Raw genomic sequence first — 27,535 nt, forward strand, 5'->3', positions numbered from 1 at the left:
CGCAACCCCCACGACAACAGTCTGCGCTGCTTCGGCAACAGCGGGACCGCTGCCAGCGGGATCGCAAGCCTGGCCGCTCTCATCAAACACAGCCAGGCGAGAGCGAAGAGTGCGCAGCGAGAGCTCGCAGTGATGACAATCAGCTGCTCGAAAGCTGACCGTGCATGCTCCGCTCCTAAACAAACGACACACAAACCGTGTGTATCCTCCGCCACCAGATATCGTGGACAGGGAGAAACACAGCGTTTGTAATGTCGTTCGCTTGCCATAGACTTTCTCATTGTTTTATATATATGAGTGCGTGTGCGGACAGACAACAGTAAATAGACAGACACATACACAGAGCGCTACTGAAGAGAAGAAGCTGGTTTGCGCCCGGCCGGATGCGCTTTTATGCTTTCTGGTGCTTACGTCACCCTGCTCGTGACGTCTCGCTGCTCCATTGGACGGATTTGACACGTGCTTCAGAACGTGGTCACGCAAGAGCGTTCCCAAAGCGATCTCGACGCAGCTCGAGTTCCTGAAGGGGAACTGCAGCTGTTGACTGTCCTCTGAGAGTTTTTAACACTGTTAATATGGAGTTCTGGACTTCTATGCATCCATTTTATTAATGAATTCCCATGAAATAAAGGTGTTTGTCATCACTGTAGCGGATTAGCTCATGGGGAAATATGAATAATTAACCATAACTAGTTATAATTAATATTCAGAGTGCAGGTAGCGCCTTATGAGTCATTGTTGTCTAGAGAGGATTTGGTGTTGCTTTATATGCTTAAAATATCTCTCATACCTGAAATTTGTCCTGGTGCCACATAGGATTTCTGAAATATTTGCAGCATTCAGGCGTTCACCTTTGCTCTAGTGTTGGAGAGTGGAAAGGACCTCTAGCAGCAGTTCATTGATTTCAGCCACACTTAAATTTCACACAGCATGCACAAGCAAAGCCCCCCCCCGTCCCAGATGAGCAGCATGTGTGTGTGTGTTTGTGATATGTAATCTACCGCAGAGAAAGCTGTCCTGTGTTTGGAGTGAGCTAGTAAATGTCTGAAGGATGGAGTGTATGGAGTCTGTGTGTAGTATTGAGTTTTATGGCATGAAGTGAATTGCATCTCCTTCCTCCATGTTTTTAATTATTTTGATGATGTATGTTGTGATCCAATGGGCAGAAAATAATTCCTCTCCACTACTGCAATGTGTGTGTGTGTGTGTGTGTGTGTTTTAGCTGATCTCACTTCCGCTCTGACTGCTAACCTACAGATGATCCTGCAGCCTTAGAGACTGAAATCTCAGTAAAAGGAAAAAAAGTTCAGTTCAAGTACATTGTATTGTGGGATACAGTATTCCATGCTGTGTGCTCTGCTCTGGTTATATACCACATTGTGGTAAATGTAATAGCTATACTTTGCTTATAGAAAATATACATACTGTGCACAGTGTACTTAAGACAGTAATATGCTAGTATGCTAATCTGAACATGCTAATATTTACGGTTGCTTTATAAGCCATGGAAAAAAAAAGTAATGCTATGCTGACAATGTCCTGCTAGAATTCAATTACACAAGTCCAATATCAGAATTTCCAAGTGTTAATTTAAAAAGAAAAAAAAGGTGATGAGAATGAGCGCCGCAAAAGAAACTGTTCTGAAATCTTGTTTGCACTTGTCTTTAGAGGAAGCAGGAGATGTCAGGTTTGCGAGCTGTGAAGCTGCTGTCCGCACACAGATGTGAGTTTTGTTGGCGTGGCAATAATCTCCAGGGTTTTTGTGAAAAAGTGAAAAGAGTGACTCGGCGACACATGAAGTCAAAAGCCCAGAAAAGCGGTTGAACTGAAATAAGAGACCAAAAAACAGCGAAGCAATTACTCCACATGTTTTTGCAAATTGAAACTCGTGCACCGTGGCAGCGTCTTTATGAGAAACATCTCATTTCCTATTTCTTCCTTTTTCATCTACTTGACATTTCGCACCAATTTGAAGCGAATGGGTCTATCTGCATTTGATTTGGGCTTTTCAGGTTAATTACTTTTTGAAGACGCCGACTCACAGTCTTAAAATATATTTGATTTTACTCGTGTTTCGCCAGGCCTGTCAGTGGCTGTCTTTGCTGAAAACAGCGAAGAATAATGTATTTTGTATTTCTGAATTACTGAAGCATAAAACTAGCTTAGAAAAACTGATTAGAAAGGCTTAATTGGAACAGACAAGATAATGTGCATGATAATAGCCATATCAGTCAAATAACAGCCAGTAATAAGCCAAGTTTTGTATTTTAGACCAAGTTCTTCCAAGCATAAGAGCACAACTAATGAAGTATATCATTTATTTTCAGTTTATTGAAATGGTTTTGATTATTTTCTGTAACCGTAAGGTTATGAAGTACTTCATTGTTTATTGATCACTTTACTGATATTTATCACTTTACCACATTCTTTCAAAATTAACCCTCTGCTAAGCTCCGCCCACTTTGTTCGTTTATCATTCCAGAGGATTGCAACTTTCATGGTGTTCGTGAAGTGATAAAAATTAACATTTTCAGAATAAAAAAAAGTTTTAAAGTCTACATCATGGCCACATTACCAATTCATTTAAAAAAATGCAGGGGCCCTTGTCAATTATTCCTCACTCATAGTTTATCTCCCATTTATTTGTCTTGTCCACAGGCTCCTGAATCTGTCCCTCACCTCTGACCTGGTGCCGGATCAGGACGTGATCGATGTCATCATACATGTGGGCCGCAATCCGCTGGGAAGACATTTAGCATGGAGATATTTCCGCGAGAAGTGGGACATCTTGAATTCCAGGTGAATGTGGCTTCATTCATTTCTGTTTATCAGTGGTTTTAACCTTCCTCTCAGTCCCTGATATGAATTTCACATTCGCACGCTCGTAATATATTTATTTGTGAATGGTATTTCTTGTTTGTGTTTGGAGGACCAGAGAGCATTATGGGAAATATCTATTGGTGTTTGTTTGCTTGTGGTGCTCCAGTGTTTTTAATAACAGTGTCTCTCATTGGCAGGTATGGAGAAGCCTTATTTATGAACTCAAAATTAATCAGCGGTGTGACAGAGTTTCTCAACACTGAGGCTGAGTTGAATGAGGTGAGGCTGAACTTTTACATCATCCTGAGGCTAGAGGTACTCCTCTAATCAAACTAAAACAGTAATCTTCATGGAACATTAATACTTACAAACAAACTCTGGTCAGCAAATTATTGAGATGGAAAATGAGCAAAAGTAAACTCTGAAGACTCTGGACCGTTCCGCTGGGTTATTTCCTCATTGTAACTGCTTAACCTTATTACAGGAAATGGAACGTATATTCACTTATTCAGCTTCAGTCCCAGAGGACACAGACTGCTGATGCTTCTCACTGCAGCGCAGCACTTTCTCATCCAGCTGACTTCGCCTTCCACGATTTATCATTCATACAGAGATAATACGAAGCCCCTCAGTGTTTTCTTAAACAGAGCATTAGCATACTGTCATTGACAATCAGCTGCTGCCAGAGCACTTCATCCACAGATTCACGAACGATCAGCGCTACATTTAATACCAGTGGTTTGGAATGATCCTTTTACTTCTTTTGGAAGTTTCTATGAATGAACAGCAATTTTGAAATTGCCAAAATTGGACCAAAGGAGCAGCTTGAATCCTGAATCCCAGTGCATGTTCATTCACGTAGTCTTCATGACCTCAGGAATTGAGAATCGATTTCATAGCATGTTATTTGATCATTTGAGGTTTTAGATTAGATTTTTATGCCTTTAATTAATGTTAGAGGCTAGCAGATACCCAAGGGTCCTTCCCTTCCAGAAAAACATCAACACCGATAATTCTGTTTACTTCCAATGCATTCCCACACCTCATTATCATAAACATCATTGTCGTCTGCTAAATTACATGTCAGGCATTTGCATGAGAATGCATCGTATATTCATCATATTTACTCTCTACATCTGATACATCAAGACAAAATACGATGATAATGTTAATGAAAATTGTTTATTTTCTCCTCAGCTGAAAGAGTTCATCCTCACCAGCGGGGGAGGGTCAGCATCTGCGTTTGCTCGAGCTGTTGAGATCGTTCAAGCTAATGTAAAATGGCACATCCTGTTCCAACAACAGTTTTACCGGTGGCTGCGGAAAGCTCCTGACGGTTAATGCAACATTAAGCATGGAGCCCACTATTAGCATGGAAACTTATGGCCAGTGAGGTGGGGAGATATAAGCGAGAACTAAAAAACGAAAAAACTATACTGGACTACGAGAATCAGCAAAATTGAGCTTTTGTTTCCCTGCTGTTTTTTAAATGACCAGGCCCTCACAGACCAGGAAGTAATGAATGGCTGAAAAAAACACTGAAGGAATCAACGGAAATTGCATGGTGGCGTACGTCGGTAGCGACAGACGATTTACATTCCATTTCCCCTCGTACTTTGCATGAAAGTCATTTCCTTCTTGCCGTCATTCTGTTTGCTGAAGTTTGACCTTTTTCTGAGTCCCAAGACGATCGGATTTGCTTTGAAGACCAGATGACGGTACAAAGAGATTGCTCTTCGGTATATATAAACACAATTTAGATTAAGCACAACGACGTGACAATCAGTGTTTTGATTGGAACAGGACGAGGAGGACAAAGAGAAGTATTCATGTAGCCTTTTCTCTCTCCAAAGCCATAAAGAGGAGCAGACTGAATTTTATCTCTTGTACAGATGGTGTTTATTGTTTGATCAATTGACGGCACTCAACGGGCATCAGAAGAGGAAATATTCTAGTCAACGTTTGGAGGGTTTTCTGCAGGTCCTGACTGGAGCGGTCATGGTCGAACCTGAAGGTGTCTTGGATCATTTGCATTTTCATAGTGTTACTCTTTGCTCTCCAGTTTTGGAGGGCATGTCCTTGAATATGGTATGTTTGTTTTAAGTGGAAAAAATAATCAGCGTGTCGATATTTTCATGTTTGAATCATTGATTTGCTGGAAGGAGGTCAACGCAGTGCTGCGATGTTATCTTTATGAGTCGTGGATAATGTGAGCTTCTGAAATGTATGGTTGTCATGGATACCAATTATAAAGGTTTTCATAGTTTTATCCTTGTTTTGTTTTTTTAACATGGACATGAATGGCTAAACGTGCAGTATTGAAAATGATGTCGTGTTTGGATAATATGCAAGGTTCTGTAAGTTTGTCTTGTTTTCCAGTAAGAATATATAAAAAACTATATATATATATATATATATATATATATATATATATATCCTTCTCTCTACCAAATCTGTTCACTCCATAACTCCATACAGTAGGTGGCGGTAATGCACCTTTAAGTTGCTTTGCCAAAACCGCCAAAAAACATCAGAAGAAGAAGAAAGAAAATGGTACCCCCAGGGCAGCATCATAAGTCCAATACTCTTTTCAATTATGATAAATTATGTATATATATATATATATATATAGTTATCAGTTAAGCAAGACAAATTTACATTTGAAGCAAAGTTGTGTAATATATTGCTTTTCAGAGGATATATCTTGAATTTTATTTGTTTTTCTTACTCAGATTGTTTCCTTTATTTTTTTAAGCATCTGTCTGTGCAATTTTGCTTCTCAGGTAAATTTATCTTGTTTTAATTATGCCCGATGACCAATCTAATAGCTATAATAAATGTTATTATGGCAAAACCGATGTATAGAAATTTGCTAAAATGTGACAAGGGCACAGTATTTACTCATAATTCACAAAAAAGTTTTTTTACATATTATCTATCAACAAAAAAAAAAGCCAATCATCAGCCAGTCGGTCATCCTGGTTGATATATTGGTCCATCACTACTGTATATGACTCTCAGGCTTGGGCACAATTCAGAATTTAAGATCTTGAAGAATTACAAAGACATTAGAGGGAATTCATTAGTTCATTAGAGAATTCACACAAGGTTTGCGACAAAATATAAATAATTACATCATTAATTTGAACTAATCACTCATATTTATTCCCTGAATACATTTACTCAATTGATTATTATGACTTATATGATTATTATGACTTAACTTATTTTTCTAAATTAAGTTCAGTACATTCAAAACAATTAACACGGCTAACATCAAAATGTGAATATATTGATTATATATTAAACTCATTTTGAAAAGCCACCAATTAGTATTTTTATTCTGTGAAGATTTTTCTGCACTAGAATGATGTGAAATATATTGTTAGCAACATAATTATAATATAATATAATATAATATGAACCACACATATGGGAAGCCATACATAACCATATAATATTCTAATTTCTAACATTTTTACACATCCACAGTTAGTACCTCTTGTGAGTAAGGTACATTTATACTGGTGATTATTTTTAGAAACTACATACAAGCTCTCATAAGTTTATTTCTGCATCCTCTTTGCTACCTCGATTCAGATTCAGTTAAAATTCAAGAATTGAACTGGAATTTGTAAGGCATTCTCAATTCAGTTCTGAATGGTGCACAACCCTCGTGACTTCAGAGCCCATTAATAGTCTCTTGTGTCCAGTTGGCAGTGTGGATCTCTCGAGGAATAAAACTGGGGTACATAGGCCACTTTTCAAACGACTAGCTGGGTATTAAATGAAATCCCCATGCAAGACCCTTTAGTCAGATACTATAAAGTTGTAAGTTGCCTTTGTAATATCAGAATGATCCAATATACATTTCCAGCCGTTTTATTTTCCTCCTTCCATGTTGTGTTTGACGTAAAGCTCTCTTTTGTTTCTAAATTAGAGATAATATCCTCTGTGTTTTGAGCAGAGCTGCTTAGAGATTTTAATGCTTACAATAAATTATTTTGTACAGTAATGCATCCTGGTCTAACGGTGCCTGTTATTGAGAGCTTCCTCCATCCAGAGCTACGCTTCCTATGCTGCTTCAATGCTTAATTTCAGTCTATGGGGCCAAGCATCAAAGGTATTTGGTTAGTTAAATTACAGTCAATCTCTATAGTGCCACCAACAGCTCAATTACCACTCATTTATCTGCTTTCAAACCTCTTATTCCTATTATTATAGATATAAAATTACGTTAATTTCCCCCCAGAAGGTTGTCCATTATCTTGGATTGATGGTTTGTTACTGCTTCTCTTACAAACTTAGTAAAGGCTTCACAAAATTGCACCTATATTGAAAATCTAGCTGATATTATGCTGCAGATTAGCAGATAAATATGCTGATTTTTTCCATGTTGTGGCTCATAACCAATAAATGGCTGACATTATAAATCTATACTACTTTGTTACAAAAAGAAAATTAAAACAAATTAAAATGTAACATAATTTTTTTTAATTAAGTCTAGCAAGTGAATTAAGGTATTACAACATGATGATGTACAGTGGGTACGGAAAGTATTCAGACCCCCTTAAATTTTTCACTCTTTGTTATATTGCAGCCATTTGCTAAAATCATTTAAGTTATTTTTTTTTCCTCATTAATGTACACACAGCACCCCATATTGACAGAAAAACACAGAATTGTTGACATTTTTGCAGATTTATTAAAAAAGAAAAACTGAAATATCACATGGTCCTAAATATTCAGACCCTTTGCTATTGAGCATCTCTGGATAGACCTAAAAATGGCTGTCCACCAACGTTTACTATCCAACCTGACAGAACTGGAGAGGCTCTGCAAGGAGGAATGGCAGAGGATCCCTAAATCCAGGTGTGAAAAACTTGTTGGATCTTTCCCAAAAAGACTCATGGCTGTATTCGATCAAAAGGGTGCTTCTACTAAATACTGAGCAAAGGGTCTGAATACTTAGGACCATGTGATATTTCAGTTTTTTTTTTTTAATAAATCTGCAAAAATGTCAACAATTCTGTGTTTTTCTGTCAATATGGGGTGCTGTGTGTACATTAATGAGGAAAAAAAATTAACTTAAATGATTTTAGCAAATGGCTGCAATAAAAACAAAGAGTGAAAAATTTAAGGGGGTCTGAATACTTTCCGTACCCACTGTACATTATTATAGATGGATAAATAGAAAAAGTACTTATATTAGACAGGTATTATACAGGAGAGTTTGGGAGTGTGGTCTGAATTTACTGTGCATTTCAAAGTAAAACTAATAAATGTACTTTTTGCAAGAAATGAACAACTCGTGCAGTATATAGCCTACTGTATATCAGGGCTGGGTATTGTTGTCTGCCTCACAATATAATACATTACAATACATCGTATGACACAATATATAATTATATATACAGTATATATATGAGCATAATACAATTTTTTTTGTACTTTATTGGCCAATAATGAAAATATTTGTTCCCTGAGAAGACTCTAACCCATTTGGATTTGAAGAGAAAACAAGTTTGTCTGTGTATCTGCCAATTCCTATGAAGCCAGCAATCATAATTTGTTGAGATGTCAAATTTTATTTATTTATTTAATTATTGCTAGTTTTTGGCCTGAACCCCCCCCCCCCCCACACACACACAAATAAATAAATAAATAAGAAAGCTTTTCACACAGGATTATCCCTTTGGATTCACCACAATATAAGCTACACCTGAATGAGATTCATCTTAGCCCTTTTTTTCTGTCGTAAACATATTTTAATACTGAAGACATTCAGACTTAAAATAAGACTCCAGTGTGTTCCTCCACAGCTGGATTCCCATTCTGTGGGCTTCACCTCATCTACCGGCTCGTCCATTTCCATGTGCACTTCATCAAGAGCATCATCAAGAGACTTCTGCATTTACATTTATTCATTCAGCATATATTTTTATCCAAAGTGACTTACAAATGAGGTACATCACAGGTCTTGCTGCTGTTTGACCTTCTGCTCTAAGCACCTGCTCATTTTACTCTGAGGAGCATCACAAGGGTCTGTGTCCTGCGTAGAAGCCTCTTGTGCGTTTTTCTTCTGTCTTTATTAGTTTTTGCTTAAAATAAAAAAAACAGTCCCACTGTGAACAGTTGACGGTTGCCAGTGACTTCCATAGTATGAAAAAAATGTTTTTTATGGAAGTCAACTGTTTTGTTACCGGCATTCTTCAAAATATCTTCTTTAGTATTTAGCAGAAGAAATCATTTAATAGTGCCATTTAATTTCCTTAATCATTTAACAGTGATGCAATTAAGAGTACATTTCACAATAAATGACTATTAATCTGTTGTAATTCAAAAGTATGGTGCTCTTTTTTTTCAATTTGAGCCACTGGCCGGGATTTGGAATGGATTCTCTCTTATCACAGGGTTTTGTTTCCTGTAGAGTCAGAAAAAAGGAGAGAAAGATGAGAGCGTGTGGAAAATAAACAACTTAGTATCACTCTAGCTTCCTTGCAGCCAGACAAACCACAGAAAATCACAAATCACAGCCTTCATTTGTATCATCTACTACTTTGTTAAAGGATTCCTACAAAGTCAACACCCTCAAACCATGTTGGAAAATTCTGGAAAAATTCCTAACTGGCATATCATTGAGCTTCGGAATCTACAAGAACTGCTAATTCTTTTTTTGCTTTCTTTGCTTTTGGCAGCATGCTTTATTATGTACCAGAAAATAAGTATATTTTATATTTAAATCACACACAGTATTTTTTATAAGTCAACTCCCTAGTGGTGACGCCACCAAAATGCAGCAAATGTTTTGACTTGTTCAAAGAAATATAAAGTACACTGGGGATGATTGTACAAGATCTACAGACTCTACAGAGGACAAGACAGAGGCAAAGACTGGCAAAGGAAGCGGTTACATTTGCTCTGGGGCAGGATGTGAGGGCATATGTTTGATCTTTAAAGGCCAAACCCCTTGTGGCACAGGAATCAATACCAATCTGCCAACGGTAACAGCAGCACCATGCAATCACTGTTTACCTGTACACAGTACATCTAATAATGCCCCGAACCAGCCTGTTCGGTTCACTCTGATTTTAATTTAATTTAATTTTATTTTATTTTATTATTTTTTTAGACAAAACTGCATCATCATACCATACCACGCATTCACCCCTTCACCCTTTTTCTGTTTGCTGTCAGATTATGTCTGTTCCCAATGTTTGCGGCCTGGTTTATGGAGTTCGGCTGTACTGTTAAGCCCTGTACTTGTCACTAGAGTATTTACCGCTGATTTGTTGTGGATTTGCAGTGTTTACAGTCAGTCAAGGTCATTGTACAATTAATTCATTATGGAGTGTTTTAAGCATGCATAACATATATGCTGTTCCATTGTTTACTTGACAACTCCTGTCACTGAAGCCACTGCAGGGTTAGTAAAATTATGATATGAACAAGAAGTAAGCTGTGTTCCCAGATCTAGTGAGCTGCCTTTGGTAAACTGTCTACATGGGACTTCTAAAGGTGCAGTCACATTTACCATTGTTTGGCGAATTTTCGAGGGGAAATCCACGTGGTCAGAAATTCATTGACTCAGGATTCATTGTGTTGACCCGAAAATGCCTGTCTGTGAGAAAAGAGCAGAAAAGAGTCTTTTCTGTCCTGTGCCAGTTTGTCGTTGAATGTACCCCTTGTGCCCTGCCCTGTTAAGCCTAGTCCTGCCTGGTTTTGGCTTGTTCTGCCTCACTAGTCCTGTTGCTGGTCTTATCTTCAAATGATACATGCTTTGCTATCTTTGATTATCACCAAAATGTAAAATGTATGAGGCGGGAAATCTTGATGTCTTCTCTTTGGAACAACCTTCACATCATCTCAACATCCATGCTCACCAAAGAGATTCCACAGGGAACTTGTTCTCACTCCTCTCCTTTCCCTCTGGAGCGATGTAGGTGATCAATGGCTGTTGGCTATACTGGGACCTGTGGGACGTCATCGGAAAGCAAAATATACTCTGTCTGAGAGCAAAATATACTCTGTCTGAGAACTCAGATTGGTCTCACTCATCTATAAGGTGATAATGTGACTGTGGAGCTGAGATGGTATTGATCAGGGGTCAGAGATCCATTCATTATCTAACTCTCTTTGATACCTCACTGAAATCTATGTGGCTGAGTGTAATCTACTCTGCTGACGCTCTGATTTAGCCCAAGATGGAGAAGGAGAACATGGGAGATGATTTATAGGAACAAAGTCCAAATTAAATGGATAGAAAGAAGAACTGAAAGAGGGTACAGCCTGAGACAGATATGGACAAAGGTACAGCTATCGTGGGTGAAGAGAAACTGGCTCAAGAATGGAATTAGTTGTAAGTAAACAGATAGCAGATGACAGGGAATAAGCCCTTTAACCAGAACTGAAGCCAAGTTCAACTCTCCTTCCCAACTCTCTATAGCATACTCTCTTGCAGTCATTTTAGGTCAGCAAGCACTTTTTACATTGGTTGCAAAGACTATGTGGTATTAGAAGGAGCTGTGAGATAATTGCCTTGTTATAAAACCTGACCTGCCTGTGTAGGCAGCTTTCTAAGTACAAAAATAAATCTTAAATAAGCTGGTATTAGCAGTCTCCTTAGCTTGTTTATTGACTGATTTTTAGAGAGATTTTGTCACTTTTCAGCTGTCTGCTTATTTGTAAATTGTGTTAAATTGTATTTAATGTGCACTTGTGTACTTACCTTTTAAAAAAGGCAAAATTATGAAATAAAACCACTTTAAGTGTATTTGAAGTGAGTACACTTTCTTGGCAGTTTCTTAACACACTGAAGTGTATACACTTTTTAAAAGTTAACTTTGTAATAGTCAAATTAAAGGTTTTACTTTAAAATACATTTTAAATCATTATGTTTTAAACTTTTAAATGTTTTAAAGAAGTGCACTTATTTTGATGCATTGGCTAACATACTAAAGCACATCTAAAGTACTTGATCATAATTTTAACTGTACTGTGTTACATATTATTAAACAACATATTAGTACAAGATATTAAAATACATTAAATAAAATAGAAATTACACTAAATAAATAATACATGTTTGTCAGTACATTTGGCAGTATACTTTAACCATATTTCAAAGACAATTGTCATTATGAAATAAAAAATGATGAAATTACATATACAGATCAAAAAAGTTCAGCTAACTGCATTTAATATAAAATTAAAGTACAACAGATTAATTAAAAAAAAATGTATTCCAATGATGTGTGCGAAAACATTACATTCTGTTAGGACTTAAATATATTGTTTTGAAGTAGATCATTTCCATGATAAGCACTCTTTTTAAAAATATGCTAAAGCAGGCATTCTTAACTCTGACACTTGAGGTCCATTTTGATGCAGAGTTTAACCCCAACCTTGATCAAAATCAGCAGCTTCTAACTTTCTAGTAAACCCGAAGACATTGATTGGCCAATTCAGGTGTTTTTGATTAGAGTTGTAGCTAAACTCTGCAGGAAAGTAGATATCGAGGGCCAGAGTTGAGAACCCCTGAGTTAAAGTATATTTTTTCACAATAATGTAATCTACAATTTATCTATTCTAGCCAATGTTCTATAATCTCTTGTAAACAACTGAGAGAGTTTCTTTCCACAAAATATATTTTATCAGATTTTTAGCCCAGTTTTTATAGCACCATTACAGCAGCATTAAAGGTAATTTTATGTCTTCATTAGATAATAAGCAACATTGTGCAGCTCTATTTATCGGTTTATCTTTTGATATGGTGGATCATGTAATATTTCATCAGATTAGGTTTGTCAGAAAATGCTGTTGGTTGGTTTGGTATTTATTTATGAGATAGAGCTCAATTTATATACATTGAAGGCATCAGTTTTATTAATGTAATGAAAGGTGTACCCCAGGGATCAGTCCTTGGGCCGCTTTTCTTTTCTTTTTTTATATCAATATTCTCAGACTAAATGCCATCAATACACACTTTCAATTATGCATTAATGAGGTATGCTGTAATCTACAATTTATCTATTCTAGCCAATGTTCTATAATCTCTTGTAAACAACTGAGAGAGTTTCTTTCCACAAAATATATTTTATCAGATTTTTAGCCCAGTTTTTATAGCACCATTACAGCAGCATTAAAGGTAATTTTATGTCTTCATTAGATAATAAGCAACATTGTGCAGCTCTATTTATCGGTTTATCTTTTGATATGGTGGATCATGTAATATTTCATCAGATTAGGTTTGTCAGAAAATGCTGTTGGTTGGTTTGGTATTTATTTATGAGATAGAGCTCAATTTATATACATTGAAGGCATCAGTTTTATTAATGTAATGAAAGGTGTACCCCAGGGATCAGTCCTTGGGCCGCTTTTCTTTTCTTTTTTTATATCAATATTCTCAGACTAAATGCCATCAATACACACTTTCAATTATGCATTAATGGTATGGTAATGTATTCTTCTGTATCTATGTTAAATCAGGCTTTTTACTGTCTTCATTTAGCCTTTGATACAGTACAGTTTACGTTGTGGGATTTAAAACTTCAAAATCTTGGAAAAAAATAATTTAATTCAAAATATTTACATTTTAAATGTATTACTACCCGTCAAGGTTCTATGATTGAGTCAGTATCTCAATATAATTTTTTATTGATTATTATTAATACCTGTGCAAATAACTAATTTGAAACCAAAAATATGTAAACAAAATAGTCTAATGAAATGAAAAAAATGGACTGTCAATATTTGTGAGGACTGTGTATTTTTATGCTTTTACCATCATATCGTTAGCTTAGCAACATGCTAATGACCGTCTATTGAAATCAATTGCTGAGGTGGTCTACTTGTGGCTAATAATATAAGTCACTGTCATTTAAGTTAAGATTTATTTAAGATGTTGATTTAGATGGCAGCTGCCCATTTAGAAAGTAGGTAACAAGAGAGCTCAGCAGGTGTAAAACCAGCGCTAATGAGAAAGAAGCGGGAACAGCAGGTGATGTTCTAACTGTTAAATGTTAAATAGTGTATATTGCTCCCACTGAACCAACTATTAAAACCCTAGGCCTTTTGATAAAGGTAATTAGATATTGATTACATTGCTAATCCAATATCCGCTCGCATTTTCAAAAGGAGGGCTGCTCTTAAAGGAAATTCACACTGAAGCATTGGGTTGTTTACAAAGAAGAGAAATGAGTGTGATCACATCAAGTATTTTGTATCTCAACCCTTTTCTTATCTTTTCACACTTACTGATTGGAGTAAAAAAAAAAGGTTAAATATCTAGTAAAATATCTCTTTGTGAGAAATAGTGGTGTGATTATCAAAACAAAACATTCTGTTCAGTGAGGCATAATTAAATCCTCCTCAGCAAATATTTTAAAATCCTAATGGGAAATGAAAATACAGAATGGAGCACTGATAAGAGTAATGGAGCTTTTGAAAGACAAACTCACAGTAAGGTCACTATGTTTTTTAGTCATTTAGCAGACGCTTTTATCCAAAGCGACTTACAAATAAGAAAAAGTAATTAAAACTAAAAGCTAAAACTCTATAAATATATACACATTTAAGAAAATAAAATAAATTAAATAAAAATGACAAATGCATACAATAACATTTCAAAACTAAACATTTAAATGAAAACAAAAAAATAAAGCTAAAAACAATTCAAAATATTAAAAGAACAAAAGGTATGAGTATAATAATGATTCTAACATAACATTAAGCCAAACACCAAAAAACAACAACATATGTGTATGTACAGCCACAGCCACACACATATACATGTACATATATATATACAGTGGGGAAAAAAAGTATTTAGTCAGCCACCAATTGTGCAAGTTCTCCCACTTAAAAAGATGAGAGAGGCCTGTAATTTTCATCATAGGTATACCTCAACTATGAGAGACAAAATGAGAAAAAAAAATCCAGAAAATCACATTGTAGGATTTTTAAAGAATTTATTTGCAAATTATGGTCGAAAATAAGTATTTGGTCAATAACAAAATTTCATCTCAATACACCCTTTGTTGGCAATGACAGAGGTCAAACATTTTCTGTAAGTCTTCACAAGGTTTTCACACACTGTTGCTGGTAATTTGGACCATTCCTCCATGCAGATCTCCTCTAGAGCAGTAATGTTTTGAGGCTGTCGCTGGGCAACACGGATTTTCAACTCCCTCCAAAGATGTTCTATGGGGTTGAGATCTGGAGACTGGCTAGGCCACTCCAGGACCTTGAAATGCTTCTTACGAAGCCACTCCTTCGTTGCCCGGGCAGTGTGTTTGGGATCATTGTCATGCTGAAAGACCCAGCCACGTTTCATCTTCAATGCCCTTGCTGATGGAAGGAGGTTTTCACTCAAAATCTCACGATACATGGCCCCATTCATTCTTATATATTATTTCATTTCCATTTTGAATGTTGAAGTACTGAAATAACTCAAATTAAATACAACTAAAACGTAATAAAAGACCTATATAGACATAATAAAAAACTAACAAAATGACAACATTACTACAACTGTAACTAAAACTAAAATAGATAACTAATACAAATCAAACTACATTAGTTTATCAGTAATCCTAAAAAAATAACACTGAGCCAAACACACATGCTAAAATAACAACAACTTACTGACACATAGTAAGAAACAGTTATAAAAAACTGAAACAGAAGTGAAACAAGTAGTAGGAAAGAGGAGAAATGGAAAGCAATGCTTATCCTTTGCCGGTGTCCCTGCCCGGTGGAGTCGTGCGGTAGAGTTGATGGTCTTTACACTCTTCTGTCTTCACACGACCGCAGCCGCGACTGCTTCCGCGGTAAACTAAGCTTCTTTTTTATTCGTTTAACAAAACTCAAATTGAATTCAGCTGGACACACTTTCCTGTTTATCACAACAAATGGCCAAGCAAAGCGCACAACACTGACAAGGTACGCGATACAGTACGAGACAAAACGCGATTTCAGCACGTCTCCACACAGTAAACAAAACAAGCATTTCCTAGCAATGACAACTGCGCTAAACACTGAGACAAGAAATAAATACACTTACGAGCTGCTTTTAACTTCTGCAGATTGACTGCTGAATATGTCTTAGTATTTCTTTGTTTTGCTGGCGCTTGAACACACTTTCCTGTTTATCACAACAAATGGCCAAGCAAAGCATTGGATACAGTACGAGATCAAACGCGATTATGAGATGTTGTTATGGACATTAGATGTGTCTCCATTTCAAATCGTTCAGAGAACGACTGGGTGGTTATTATGTATTTCTGCAAGCCGATAAATTAAATGGGATCATGCAGGTTTTCAAAATGTAATAATGATTTATAGATACTTTATGTCTCTAGTCTTTAGGAATGTTTGAACAAACCTCAAAAGTCAATGTGAAATGCCATCTCAACCTATTTTTTCCAAAATATTGGGTATTGTATGACTTTAGAACACACAACCTAATGGTCTACTTTCCTTTTTTTTGTCCTTGGCAGTCCCAGTCACCATTCACTTTCCTTATAAGAAAAAGAGCAGCATGAACATTCTTCAAAACATCTCCTTTTGTGTTCTATGGAAGAAATTAAGTGATTTGGGTTTGGAGGGTTAGGGGTGAGTAAACAATGACAGATTTTTTAATTCTGAGTGGATTAATTATTTTTATTAATTGCATTAATTGTAATTGTATTGCAATTTTATTAGAAATGTAATTAAATTTTTTAATTAATTAAATTACTAACATTTATTTTACCTTTGCTTGAGTACAATCACTCTTACGCAAAAAATTCAGAACAAAATTAAACAACAGAAATGCGGGTGTAAAAGAATATTTATGCTCTCTGAACACAATCTCCATTGAGATTTGTTCAGTTGAGATGTCCGCTGTGAGTTTTAGCACACAATATCAGAGCTCAGGGTACACAATGACAGATTGAATGCTGTTTTTCCCCTAAGATGTTCAGTCAACGCACTGTTTCTTTATTTTTCCCTTTGATTCATTAAACTGAAACATCAAAGCCATTTCCTCTTCCAAACTTGTCAAATGCTTTGAATTCATTAAGATTTGATGTAAAAGGACTATTTTCCCCAAATACATTGTAGTCCTCCTTTGTAATTAACATTGCGGTTGAGTGATGCACAATAGATTTACTTTGTTTGATCATTAGCAAATCTATTGTTTGATATTGTGAAAATGCAAGGGATTTGCATGCATACTAAGTATGTGTGGCTGTGTGAGCGAGAAGAAAAACCTGCAAAATTATGCAAACGTTTCCATCTTTTTTAAAAGGTTACCCCAAAGATGAAACTGGCTTTCTGTGATCTCACTGTTCTTTTGCTACAGAAGCACCACTTTTTCATGGAGCAGTGAACCACAGGAAAAAAATATTCATTTTCTAATTTCATTTAAAAAACATTAAATGAATTTTTCAAATTTAAACTTTGTTTTTCTTGGTAGAAGTATCGCAAACCATTTACATCGGTAACTCGTCGTGTTGCTCCAGTGTAAAGAGTATTATAATAGGTTCTATTGGCTTTTGAGGCGTCAGGTTGTGCAGCTTTTATCCATTTTGCACTCTCTGCCAAGGAACCAGTCCAGGAATGTGAGAAAGCGTAGTACTGACACCTGCTGAAGTATTCTGGTAATAGTGAGGGATGATAGTATGTATTTTTGTGATTTCTCCAGTTCTGCCTCCCTGTTTCAATTTCATCTTTGACCCGCCGCCAAACTTTAGTCATCCTTAAAAGAAATACATAATTTCACAACCCTTTGAAAGCGTAAGGGTAAGGTTTATAAGGCATAAAAATTGCCTTGAAAGGATGTTCTGGAATTTTTGTCATGGTCCTTGATGTTGCCTTACAGATCAGAACAAATTATCCAGTCACATTTGTGCTGCTGGGCGGCTCGTTTGGCTTCATTTTACTTCAAGTCAAGTCAAGTCAAGTCAAGTCTGCTTTATTGTCAATTCTTCCACATGTACAGCACATACACACAGAAAATTGAGATTGCGTTACTCTCAGACCCTTGGGTGCATACAGATAACATAAATACAGATTAAATACAAAATACAAAATACAACTATACAAAATGGTGGTAGCTTTGAAGCATGTGGGGAAAACAGCCTGACTTAGCGAGATGTTGAAAATGTCTGTGAAGACATCGGTGAGTTCCACTGCACAGTCTCTCTTCCTATATATAGCTATGTATACAAGTAAAGTACGTATACAAGCTACTAAATAAAGTATATGGTCCTAATTTTCATTTTATTATGCATACTGGCATAATTTTTAATAATTGCAAAACATTATTTGATGATTGTGAGTAGTTTAGGGAAAACAAACTATAGGAGGCAGATTATTTGAAGGATTGCGAACACACACACACACACACACACACACACACACAGGTTTGTTTTTATGGTTTATGGGGACTCTCCATAGGCGTAATGGTTTTTATACTGTACAAACTGTATTTTCTATTGCCCTACACCAACCCTACCCCTAAACCTACCCCTCACAGGAAACTTTCTGCATTTTTAGATTTTCAAAAAAACTCATTCTGAATTATTTATAAGCCTTTTGAATTACGGGGACACTGAAAATGTCCTCATAAACCACATAAACACACACACACACACACACACACAAACACAAACAAACAAACACACACTACACAATTCAACAGTTTGGCCATAAGTCTCTTATGCTCACCAAGCCTGCATTTATTTGATAAATAAATAGAGAAAAAAATACAAAAATACAGAAATAGAATTTTGAAAATTGCTTCTATGGGTAGGTTACATTTAGAGGTATGTACAGGTTTGTTCACACTTATATTTTGTGGAAAACCACACTGGACAACTGATAAATGAAAACTTGTTGACTGTTGTGGGGCACAAGATTATTTTCAACTGTGAGCAGCTAATGAAGCTATTTTTCACTGCGACATTTAAAAAAAAAAAAAAGCTTGATTTGCAGATTATAGTTATGCTAGTCTCCGGTGCATATTATGACTGTTTTGAGAGTCACTGGGAGAGTTAAGGAAATAATGGCGTTCACTGCTATTTCTCACTCCAGTAAAGAAGGTCATTCAGAACCACGGACAGCAGCCACAAGATCGAAACGTGAACATGTGGCCTGGAGGCAAAGATGAATGAAGGAGGACAGCCAGGACTTATCAGTACTTCAGCAGCATGATGGAAAGGTAGAAAGAGTACAAAGGTGATCATGTTTTCAAGCAATTCTTGTCGCCGTCCAGCTTTGCAGACACTGTAAAGGACTAATCCAATCAGCCAATGACTGGTAGATTTTCCTTTCAGACAGAACCACTATACACTCCATATTGCTTGAACCAAAAAGATCCATAACCCTGCCATAAATGATTTCAAGTTGGATATTTTTTTTTATTATGGTTCAATAATGTTTTCACATTGTTCTCTAATTGCTCGACAAAATTGACTGATAAAGTGAACTCCTCATCCTGAGAAAGTATAGACATTTGCAGAATTATTTTGGTATCTACAGTGCGCAATAGAAGATTTTTATTTGGTTGACTGTCAACCTTTTTTCTGTAATACGTAATACTTTTTTTTGTGACTTTAGAATAACAGTCAGAGTGGAGTCTGCATAAAGCTGAACACTTCATCTTACTGTGTCGACATCTGTGGCTCCAGGGTTCTAGCTGCTTTTAGGTAGGCTTGAAACATTTCAAACCTGCTATGTCTGACTTGTTTGAAAAATCAGACACCAAATCATGGGAATGTTTACGACAGGTTTATTTAAGGCACTGCCAGTCTTTCTAATTGGAAAAGGATAGTGAGGTAGAAAAGGCACTGATAACTGATATATTTTTAAGCTCTTCATTTTACATTTTATATCTGCAACATATACAAAACAAATAAACACACAAATTAACTTGAGGAGATTAAGGTCAACATATCTACAAAAAGTTAATGGTGAAAACTACTTTGCAAGAAGTATGTATCTGCACAAGAGTAGAGAAAAAAATATATATAAGGGTCGATTATAAGGGTCTACGTAAACATATATTTAATAAAAATGTCAAGTGGTGCAACCACCAGGTAATAAAACATTATTAATACATGTATATATAAATGTTAACAAAATAAGTAAATAAATGGGATATGGACATCATCATTACTTCCAAATAGTTTATTCAATTTCAGGTTATACCATTTGACATCTGACAACCTTTGCCACATTATAAAAAGGTCAAATTTGACCATGTTATGATATCAAATAACAAAAATGCTATATGCTGGTTATACCACAGTGACTCGGATTTGGTGGACAAAAGTTTTTGAATACAATTTGGACAACAAGAGAATAGTAAATTTGCCTCTTTGTCTCAAATCATGTAAAAAAAACTATCAGTCTGATCGAGTCAATCCACATTCTGGTGTAAAATGAAACTCAACCATTTTTTTAAAGTTTTTTTTAATCAAAAGTGCAAATTCCATTCCTTCAGTTACTATATTGACTGTTGCAATTTCTTCAATGAATTTTCTACAAGTTGTCCATCTCCTCCCCTTTATATTGTCTCTGGTGCAGTGACTGTGCTGGCCAGCAGGGTGGCGCTGTTCTCTGGGAATTTGTCTTGGTCTGCCGGTGCCTGGTTGTTTCATGAATAGTAGGGAAATAGGAGTTAAATTCTGCTGCTTCTCAGGGTCCATAAATGTTTCATTTTTAATAGCACGTAAGTGTCCTCGTGTGTCTGGCCTGGAAATGTCTAATTGGGTTTCCATGCTAATAGAGGCTAACCATCGGGAGCTTTCCGCAGCCACCGGTAAAACTGTTGTTGGAACAGGATGTGCCATTTTACATTAGTTTGAACGATCTCAACAGCACGAGCAAACGCAGGTGCTGACTCTCCCCCGCTGGTGAGGATGAACTCTTTCAGCTGAAGAAAAGAAGGTAAAAAAAGAGTTTCCTTAGTTTGTCATCATATTTGTTATATCTTTGCTAATTATGCTTTCCGTATTCAATTTTGTGATCCTATGCTAGTTTAATGCTCGAGTAAATCTGAGATACAAAAGACATTATTCTTCGCCGTTTTCAGCAAAGACAGGCCTGGCGAAACACAATTATTCAAATATATTTTAAGACTGTGAGTCGGCGTCTTCAAAAAGTAATTAACCTGAAAAGCCCAAATCAAATGCAGATAGACCCATTCGCTTCAAATTGGTGCGAAATGTCAAGTAGATGAAAAAGGAAGAAATAGGAAATGAGATGTTTCTCATAAAGACGCTGCCACGGTGCACGAGTTTCAATTTGCAAAAACATGTGGAGTAATTGCTTCGCTGTTTTTTGGTCTCTTATTTCAGTTCAACCGCTTTTCTGGGCTTTTGACTTCATGTGTCGCCGAGTCACTTGTAGCACTTTTTCACAAAAACCCTGGAGATTATTGCCACGCCGACAAAACTCACATCTGTGTGCGGACAGCAGCTTCACAGCTCGCAAACCTTACATCTCCTGCTTCCTCTAAGGACAAGTGCAAACAAGATTTCAGAACAGTTTCTTTTGCGGCGCTCATTCTCATCACCTTTTTTTTCTTTTTAAATTAACACTTGGAAATTCTGATATTGGACTTGTGTAATTGAATTCTAGCAGGTATATTTGTGACAGTGTGAAAACATTGTCAGCATAGCTTGCATTTTTGTTTTGTTCATGACTGATAATGCCACCATAAAGATTAGCATGTTCAGATTAGCATACTAACATATTACTGTCATAAGTATATAGAATGTACACTGTGCACAGTATGCACTCTAAAAAAAGGTTGGGAAACACTGGACTAGACTATATGTTCATGGACTTGTTCCTTCAGTCAGAGACCATATTTTTGTGGTCATGGTCTGAGTCTGAGTCCAAGGCCATATATTCATGTTGACTCAAACTGGAACCTCTTATCTAGTCTCTGTCTTGGCTCAAACTAAATCCTCTTCTGGTCTCGATCTTAAATAAGACGTCTCGCTCTTCTGATCTCGGTCTTTACTCAAACGTAAATGCAATGGTCTCAACTCCAACACTGCCAAAAACTACAGATAAAACAGAAGCAAGTGTGCATTATATTGTAAACTTTAACGTCAACCTTAAGGCTATTCCTAACATCTAGCTGAACTCTACAATCTGAGAAAGACTCATTGATTTTACCTTCATGGACGGCAGTTACCACTTTAGAAAAAAAAGGTTCCTCTTTCACTGTAATTTGATGAATAGTATCTTAACATGAATGAAGCCTAAATATAGAGCATTGAAATGTGTGCTTACTAAGGCCCAATCCCAATTCTATTTTATACCCCTTCCCCTCCGCCTACCCCTTCCCCCTTGTCCCTTGAAACAGAGTGGCAAGGGGTAGGGGTGAAAATATTCCCCTAAGAATTGGGACACCACTACTATGCTGTCACACGTCACCATACGTCGTCTAGCTCCTACAATACACACACCTATACTGGTGTGCTGGTGTGCATTAGAGCCTTTAATTACCGTTCTATATTAATGCGCTGCTTACTGACACACACACACACACACACACACACACACATATATCAGAAATCGCGCAGCTCACAAATCCAGGAGCAAAGAAACTTGTCAATGCTGCTCCACGACTTTTAATAATAACAGTTTAAATACTGAATCACTACATTATATTTTCCAGCAACAAGAGGATATAATAGCTGTTTTTGAAGTAAACTCACTCTAATAAGAGAAACGCACAGACGCGCATACACGCAACTTTCATCTCTCTCTCTCTCTCGCTCTCGAATTGGCAATATTTGAGAAAAGGGTTTAGTGATTTCTAATTATTGGGGGGACTAGCTCTCCTCAATGTGGTTATCGCCCTGATCAGACATGAAAATATGTTGTGGCACTATCGTGCAGTCTGTAATGATATGACGTTAGCAAACTTTAGGGATTTTTTGCAAACATTTATTTGAGTAACATGACCGTAAATATGAACTCATGATTGAATGTAACATAAAACAAATGATTACTTTTCGTTAAAATCTTTATTAATGCCAATACTTTTTGTTCCCTCGGGCAGCCATATTGCCGCTGAAGCCGGTTTACGCTGAGATAATTCATACCCCTTTGTTTGAAGTGTAGTCCCGAAAAATCTTCATTTGAAGGGCTATCTGGCCTTTCCCCTTACCCCTACCCCTCCAACCAAAAGAGAATCGAGACACCCCTACCCTTCACATGAACGCGCTAAACGGAGGGGTAGGGGAAAGGGGAAGGGCTAAGGGGTAGAATTGGGATTGGGCCTAAGTGCGGCGCTATTGATCTTCTTGCTCTAGTAAGACAAACCACATCCCTTTCAACAGACTCACTCTGAAGCCATCCCACGGGAATCAGCCTGTTGAGTGCTGAACACTCACTGCAGAGAGGGGTCATGTTGGGACTCTTTATCTGGGAATGTTTTTTTCTCTTAGTGCAACCAGAAAACAATGACCAAATGCAAGCGAATAAATGGAGATGTCGAACCCGCAGTGAATCCTCAGAGAACTGCTTTAGAATATGTGTGGGCTCTGAGATCCTCGTCTGGACTGAACAAGGTGTAATCCGTCACCGTCCTCATCCTGCTATTGAGTTGGGAGAGAATTTAATACACATTGGAGACTTGTGGGGAAAGCTCCTACGGCAGCCATTGTCTTTACTGCCCCATCAGAGGAGTGAGTGCAGCTCTGCTGGTGTGAGTGACCTGATGTGGAGGAAAGGACTGAATCGGATTGCTTCATGAGGTACAGTAGACTACAAATTAACGAGTGAGTTATAGTCAGAGGAGTGCAATACATGCTCCAGAGACCTCCAGACACCTGCTCTCAAATAAAATGGCAGAAAGTCCCCCCAAAAAATCATGAAAAACTGAATGAAGAGGCCGGTTGTACAGAGATTCCAAGCTAAAAAGAAGCTAAAACTGTCATCTGAGACCGATTGATAAACGTGACATGCTACAGCAGCTTGTTATTTGAATTTCATTGCTTCGTCATTGTTAATGAGGTCGACTGACCTGTTGAGCAGGAAGATGTTGTCACTGCAGGTCAAGGCCTCCAACAGAACCTTCTTCTCAGAGATGGCTGTAGAGGAGTGAAACTTCATCCAGATAAACTCCCACACATCCTCATCCATCAGAGAAACGCCTGTGCAGTACACAATGTCCCGCACGTTGGGTGGAATCCTGTGGGACAGAGGATTGACTGAAACATTTGGGTGAAGACACAAGGTAACTATAAATGTTAATTTTAGCATTTAAATGTTAATCTTTAACACTTACAACTGTATTATTGGAGCCAAAAATATTAATTTACTATTTTCTTTCACAAGCATAAATACAAAGAAAATATTTAATAATGGTGATACACTGATTAGCATATACAGTGGGGCAAAAAATTATTTAGTCAGCCACCAATTGTGCAAGTTCTCCCACTTAAAAAGATGAGAGAGGCCTGTAATTTTCATCAACTAATTCTCATTAATTTGCAACTACATGTCTACTAACTCTCAGAGTAGACAGGGTAGGTTTAGGGTTAGTAGAATGTTGACAAAGAAAGTGTTAGAAGATATTAAGCAAACAGTCTTTTAATACTCTACTAACTGCTAGTTGACATGTAGTTGCAAAGTTACTTACTGTTAATAGAATGTCTAAAGTGGACTATCGAAATAAAGTGTTACCGATGCTTTTATTCTTGAAACAATGTACAAAGTTTATTTGAGTATTTTACATTGTTAGCATTTTTTATTTCAAATAGAGACTAAAACTGTATTAATAATTCACTTAATTCTCTATACTAAAAAATTCAGCTTGAGCGGTTTCCATCAACAGAGGTATCTGACTTTAATTTCAGTTTTCTTTTTTTAAGACTGTGGTTTCCTGTTTATAATCAGTAAAGCACATGAGATGGATTTGTCAGCGTTTGTCTTTGGCTGTACAGTGATCTGAAACTTTTCTTTGTAGCACATAAACACTGATGGGTTATTCCTCTGACATTATCATCACCTAAACCATAAAAAGACAAAGGTCAAACACATCCCTCTTTTATGATGTGCTCATCCCTGAATATCAACCTGAACAGATTTGTTTTATTGTCCCAGTAGGACTAGAGGTCATTTTTGAAAGAAAAGGACCATGAAGGACACATCTGGCAGATTCAGACTTCTGCAGTCAGCTCAGAGGCACAGTTCAGAACAGTTATAACATGTCCATAAAATGCAAAAAGTAGTCAAAGTTGTCAAAATTACTGTATACATAAAATTAAGTATCAAATGGATGGTACAACTAAAAACATAAAAACAGTGGAGAAGTAAGGCAGATGAATTTCAGAACTCATTTCTTGCCATCTGTTGACTTTGATGAGAGAAAGGAAAGCACTTTAATCAGTTGTTCTGGATAAAAGCATCTGCTAAATGCCTTAAATGTAAAATGTAAATGTATATATATTTTTTTTTCACATGTTGAAAAAGCAAGAATATTAGTCAAAAAAGCTTTTAAATTGAGAAGCCTGCTTTTATTAGTGTCAAATTAGAGGCCTCAGAAGTCATTAAATGCACATTATATGAAGCCAAGGCCAATATGTGACACATTGTATGTGTAATAAAGCATCTGTGCATGTATTAAAGGTCTGTCTGTCAATCTAAGGGCACAATTTTGAAGAAGCCAGCAAGCAAATTTCCAACGCGACTGAGGTATTGGTAAGGCTGGGCAAGACTTAGCCTTCCCCAGGCCACAGGTCAGAAATTAACAAAAATGCCACCAAATTGGACAAAAATGCTCCTGCACGATTAAACTAAATCTATTACTGTCACGAATAAAGTTAAAATGGAATGAAAAGTGTCAGTTGCGGCATTAAATTTAGATCTGCTCATGTTGCATTATATTTCTTTTTACGTGTTGCACATTATAACCAATCACACATGATTCTGTTGAGCTTATGAATGCAGTGGCCAATCAGAGGTGTTCAGATTAGTCATCGTTAACCATTAGGCTACATACTTTTAGCCTTGCCCTGGAGTTGGTTCACCCTCCCCCTATTTGACTGAGGTTGCCAGTGTGTACTGTGTATGTGGTCTTTCATGTGTTTGTAGGCATGCAGCCAACTGTTTGGCTCAAATATATAATATATATGAACATTGCTGTGGGAAGCAGGGAAAACAAATTAGATGAGCAAATGTTTGTTGCCATGGACACTTGGAATAAAGCTCCTACTGCATGAATCTTGGCAGGGTTGGACATACAGAACAATAACCAACCATATGTGACCTCAAATATATGGCTGTTAGGAATGTCGGCCATATTTACTACGCCACCCCTACTTTCTAGGGTAAGGGACCCTAACAATAATATCTTTAACACAGGTAGTTCAAATAAATGAACTAGAAGCCAGAGTACAAAAGGTTAATACTTTATTAGAATAACCGATATAATCCTTTTCCATGGATAATATTATTTAAAAAAATACCGGGTTGACAGAAATGTTCCAAATACAAAACTGAAATAAAGTAAACCAACTTAAATTAAACTATTAAATTACATTGTATAAAACCAATGATATATATGATACCCAAGATAAGGCGAATCAACCCTGAATCATAAACTGGATAACACACCACATGGGAGGAAACAGAAACCCAAAATTATTCAAAACCACTCAAACCATACCTGAAACACAAACAAAATCACACAAACCAAAAACAAGACCTCCCATACCGTGGTACACCAATCAATAAAACACAATTCACAACAAAATGAATATCATAAAATCACAAAAGTTATAATACCATGAAAACCCAATAAACTAAATATAAAGTAAACACCACAACTAATAAATAAATCTCAAATTTTAGTGGGGAAGAAACGGTGGTCGCTAAATCCGAGAGAGGATTTAAAACCTGCAATTAAAACCAATTGACACATATTTTGCAATATTCTCATTCTGTAAAATGTATCATTCTGTACAGTCATTCTGTGAATTTGCTCACCTGTTCTTGTTGCTGGAAATCCAGTCTGAAATGAGAGAAACAGCCTGCCGGTGACAGTGTTTGTTTCCAAAACTGCAGGCCAGCATCATCACCTCTCTCTGCAACTCTCTGAGGAGGAAAGAAGGAAGTACATTAGCAGCTAAAGATGGAGGAAGTGGAAATGAAAAATTAAATACATGTCTACTGAGGTCATTCCCATCTCTGAGGTGGAAAATGTCTGGCTTGCACTTTTGAAATTCAGTGTCCTTACTTAGACTACATATAAGTTTATAACTGTAATGCATAATTCAAGAAATATGAAATTCAAGACTCACTCGGCCTGATAAGCCACCTGCATGAAGGAGCCGTCAGGGGAAGCGGCCGGCCAGCCCAACTTGTGATACTTCGGTTCCACCTGTCTTAGAACATAGTCCTGATGACACAAAACAAAACAAAACAAAACAAAACAAAGTGTAAAACAAAAGGCAGAAAAAAGAGTGAGACCAGGATTTAATTTTCTCTTGAAATACCACTTTGATGTACTTTGTAAATGAACAAAGCTAACTCCCAAGAACAGAAACAGATGAGTCTTCATTAAAAGAGGTTGTTATATATTGAGAGTTTAATATATTGAGTTGTTTTGTATAGTTTTTTTATTATATACATTATAAGTGTGTGTGTGTGTGTGTGTGTGTGTGTGTGTGTGTGTGTGTGAGTGTGTGTGTGTGTGTGTGCGTGT

At 36.7% G+C, this 27,535-nt stretch overlaps 2 protein-coding genes across 2 annotated transcripts in view; one reads left to right on the top strand and one right to left on the bottom strand.

Annotated features, from left to right (window-relative positions):
* Positions 1-4,907, top strand: part of LOC107590972 (thyrotropin-releasing hormone-degrading ectoenzyme-like) — a 122,661-nt gene extending 117,754 nt beyond the window's left edge. The window contains exons 17-19 of the mRNA XM_016279942.1: positions 2,659-2,799; positions 3,018-3,099; positions 4,018-4,907. Coding sequence (XP_016135428.1) covers positions 2,659-2,799; positions 3,018-3,099; positions 4,018-4,161 — 367 coding nt within the window. The 3' untranslated portion in view covers positions 4,162-4,907. The remainder of the gene's footprint in view (positions 1-2,658; positions 2,800-3,017; positions 3,100-4,017) is intronic.
* LOC107590973 (thyrotropin-releasing hormone-degrading ectoenzyme-like) overlaps positions 1-27,535 on the bottom strand; it is a 97,279-nt gene that overhangs the window by 24,949 nt on the left and 44,795 nt on the right. The gene's annotated exons all lie outside the window — the stretch shown is intronic.

The sequence above is a fragment of the Sinocyclocheilus grahami genome, unplaced genomic scaffold (assembly GCF_001515645.1).
Source record: "Sinocyclocheilus grahami isolate Dianchi unplaced genomic scaffold, SAMN03320097.WGS_v1.1 scaffold135.1, whole genome shotgun sequence".
In the NCBI taxonomy this organism is placed as follows: Eukaryota; Metazoa; Chordata; class Actinopteri; order Cypriniformes; family Cyprinidae; genus Sinocyclocheilus; species Sinocyclocheilus grahami.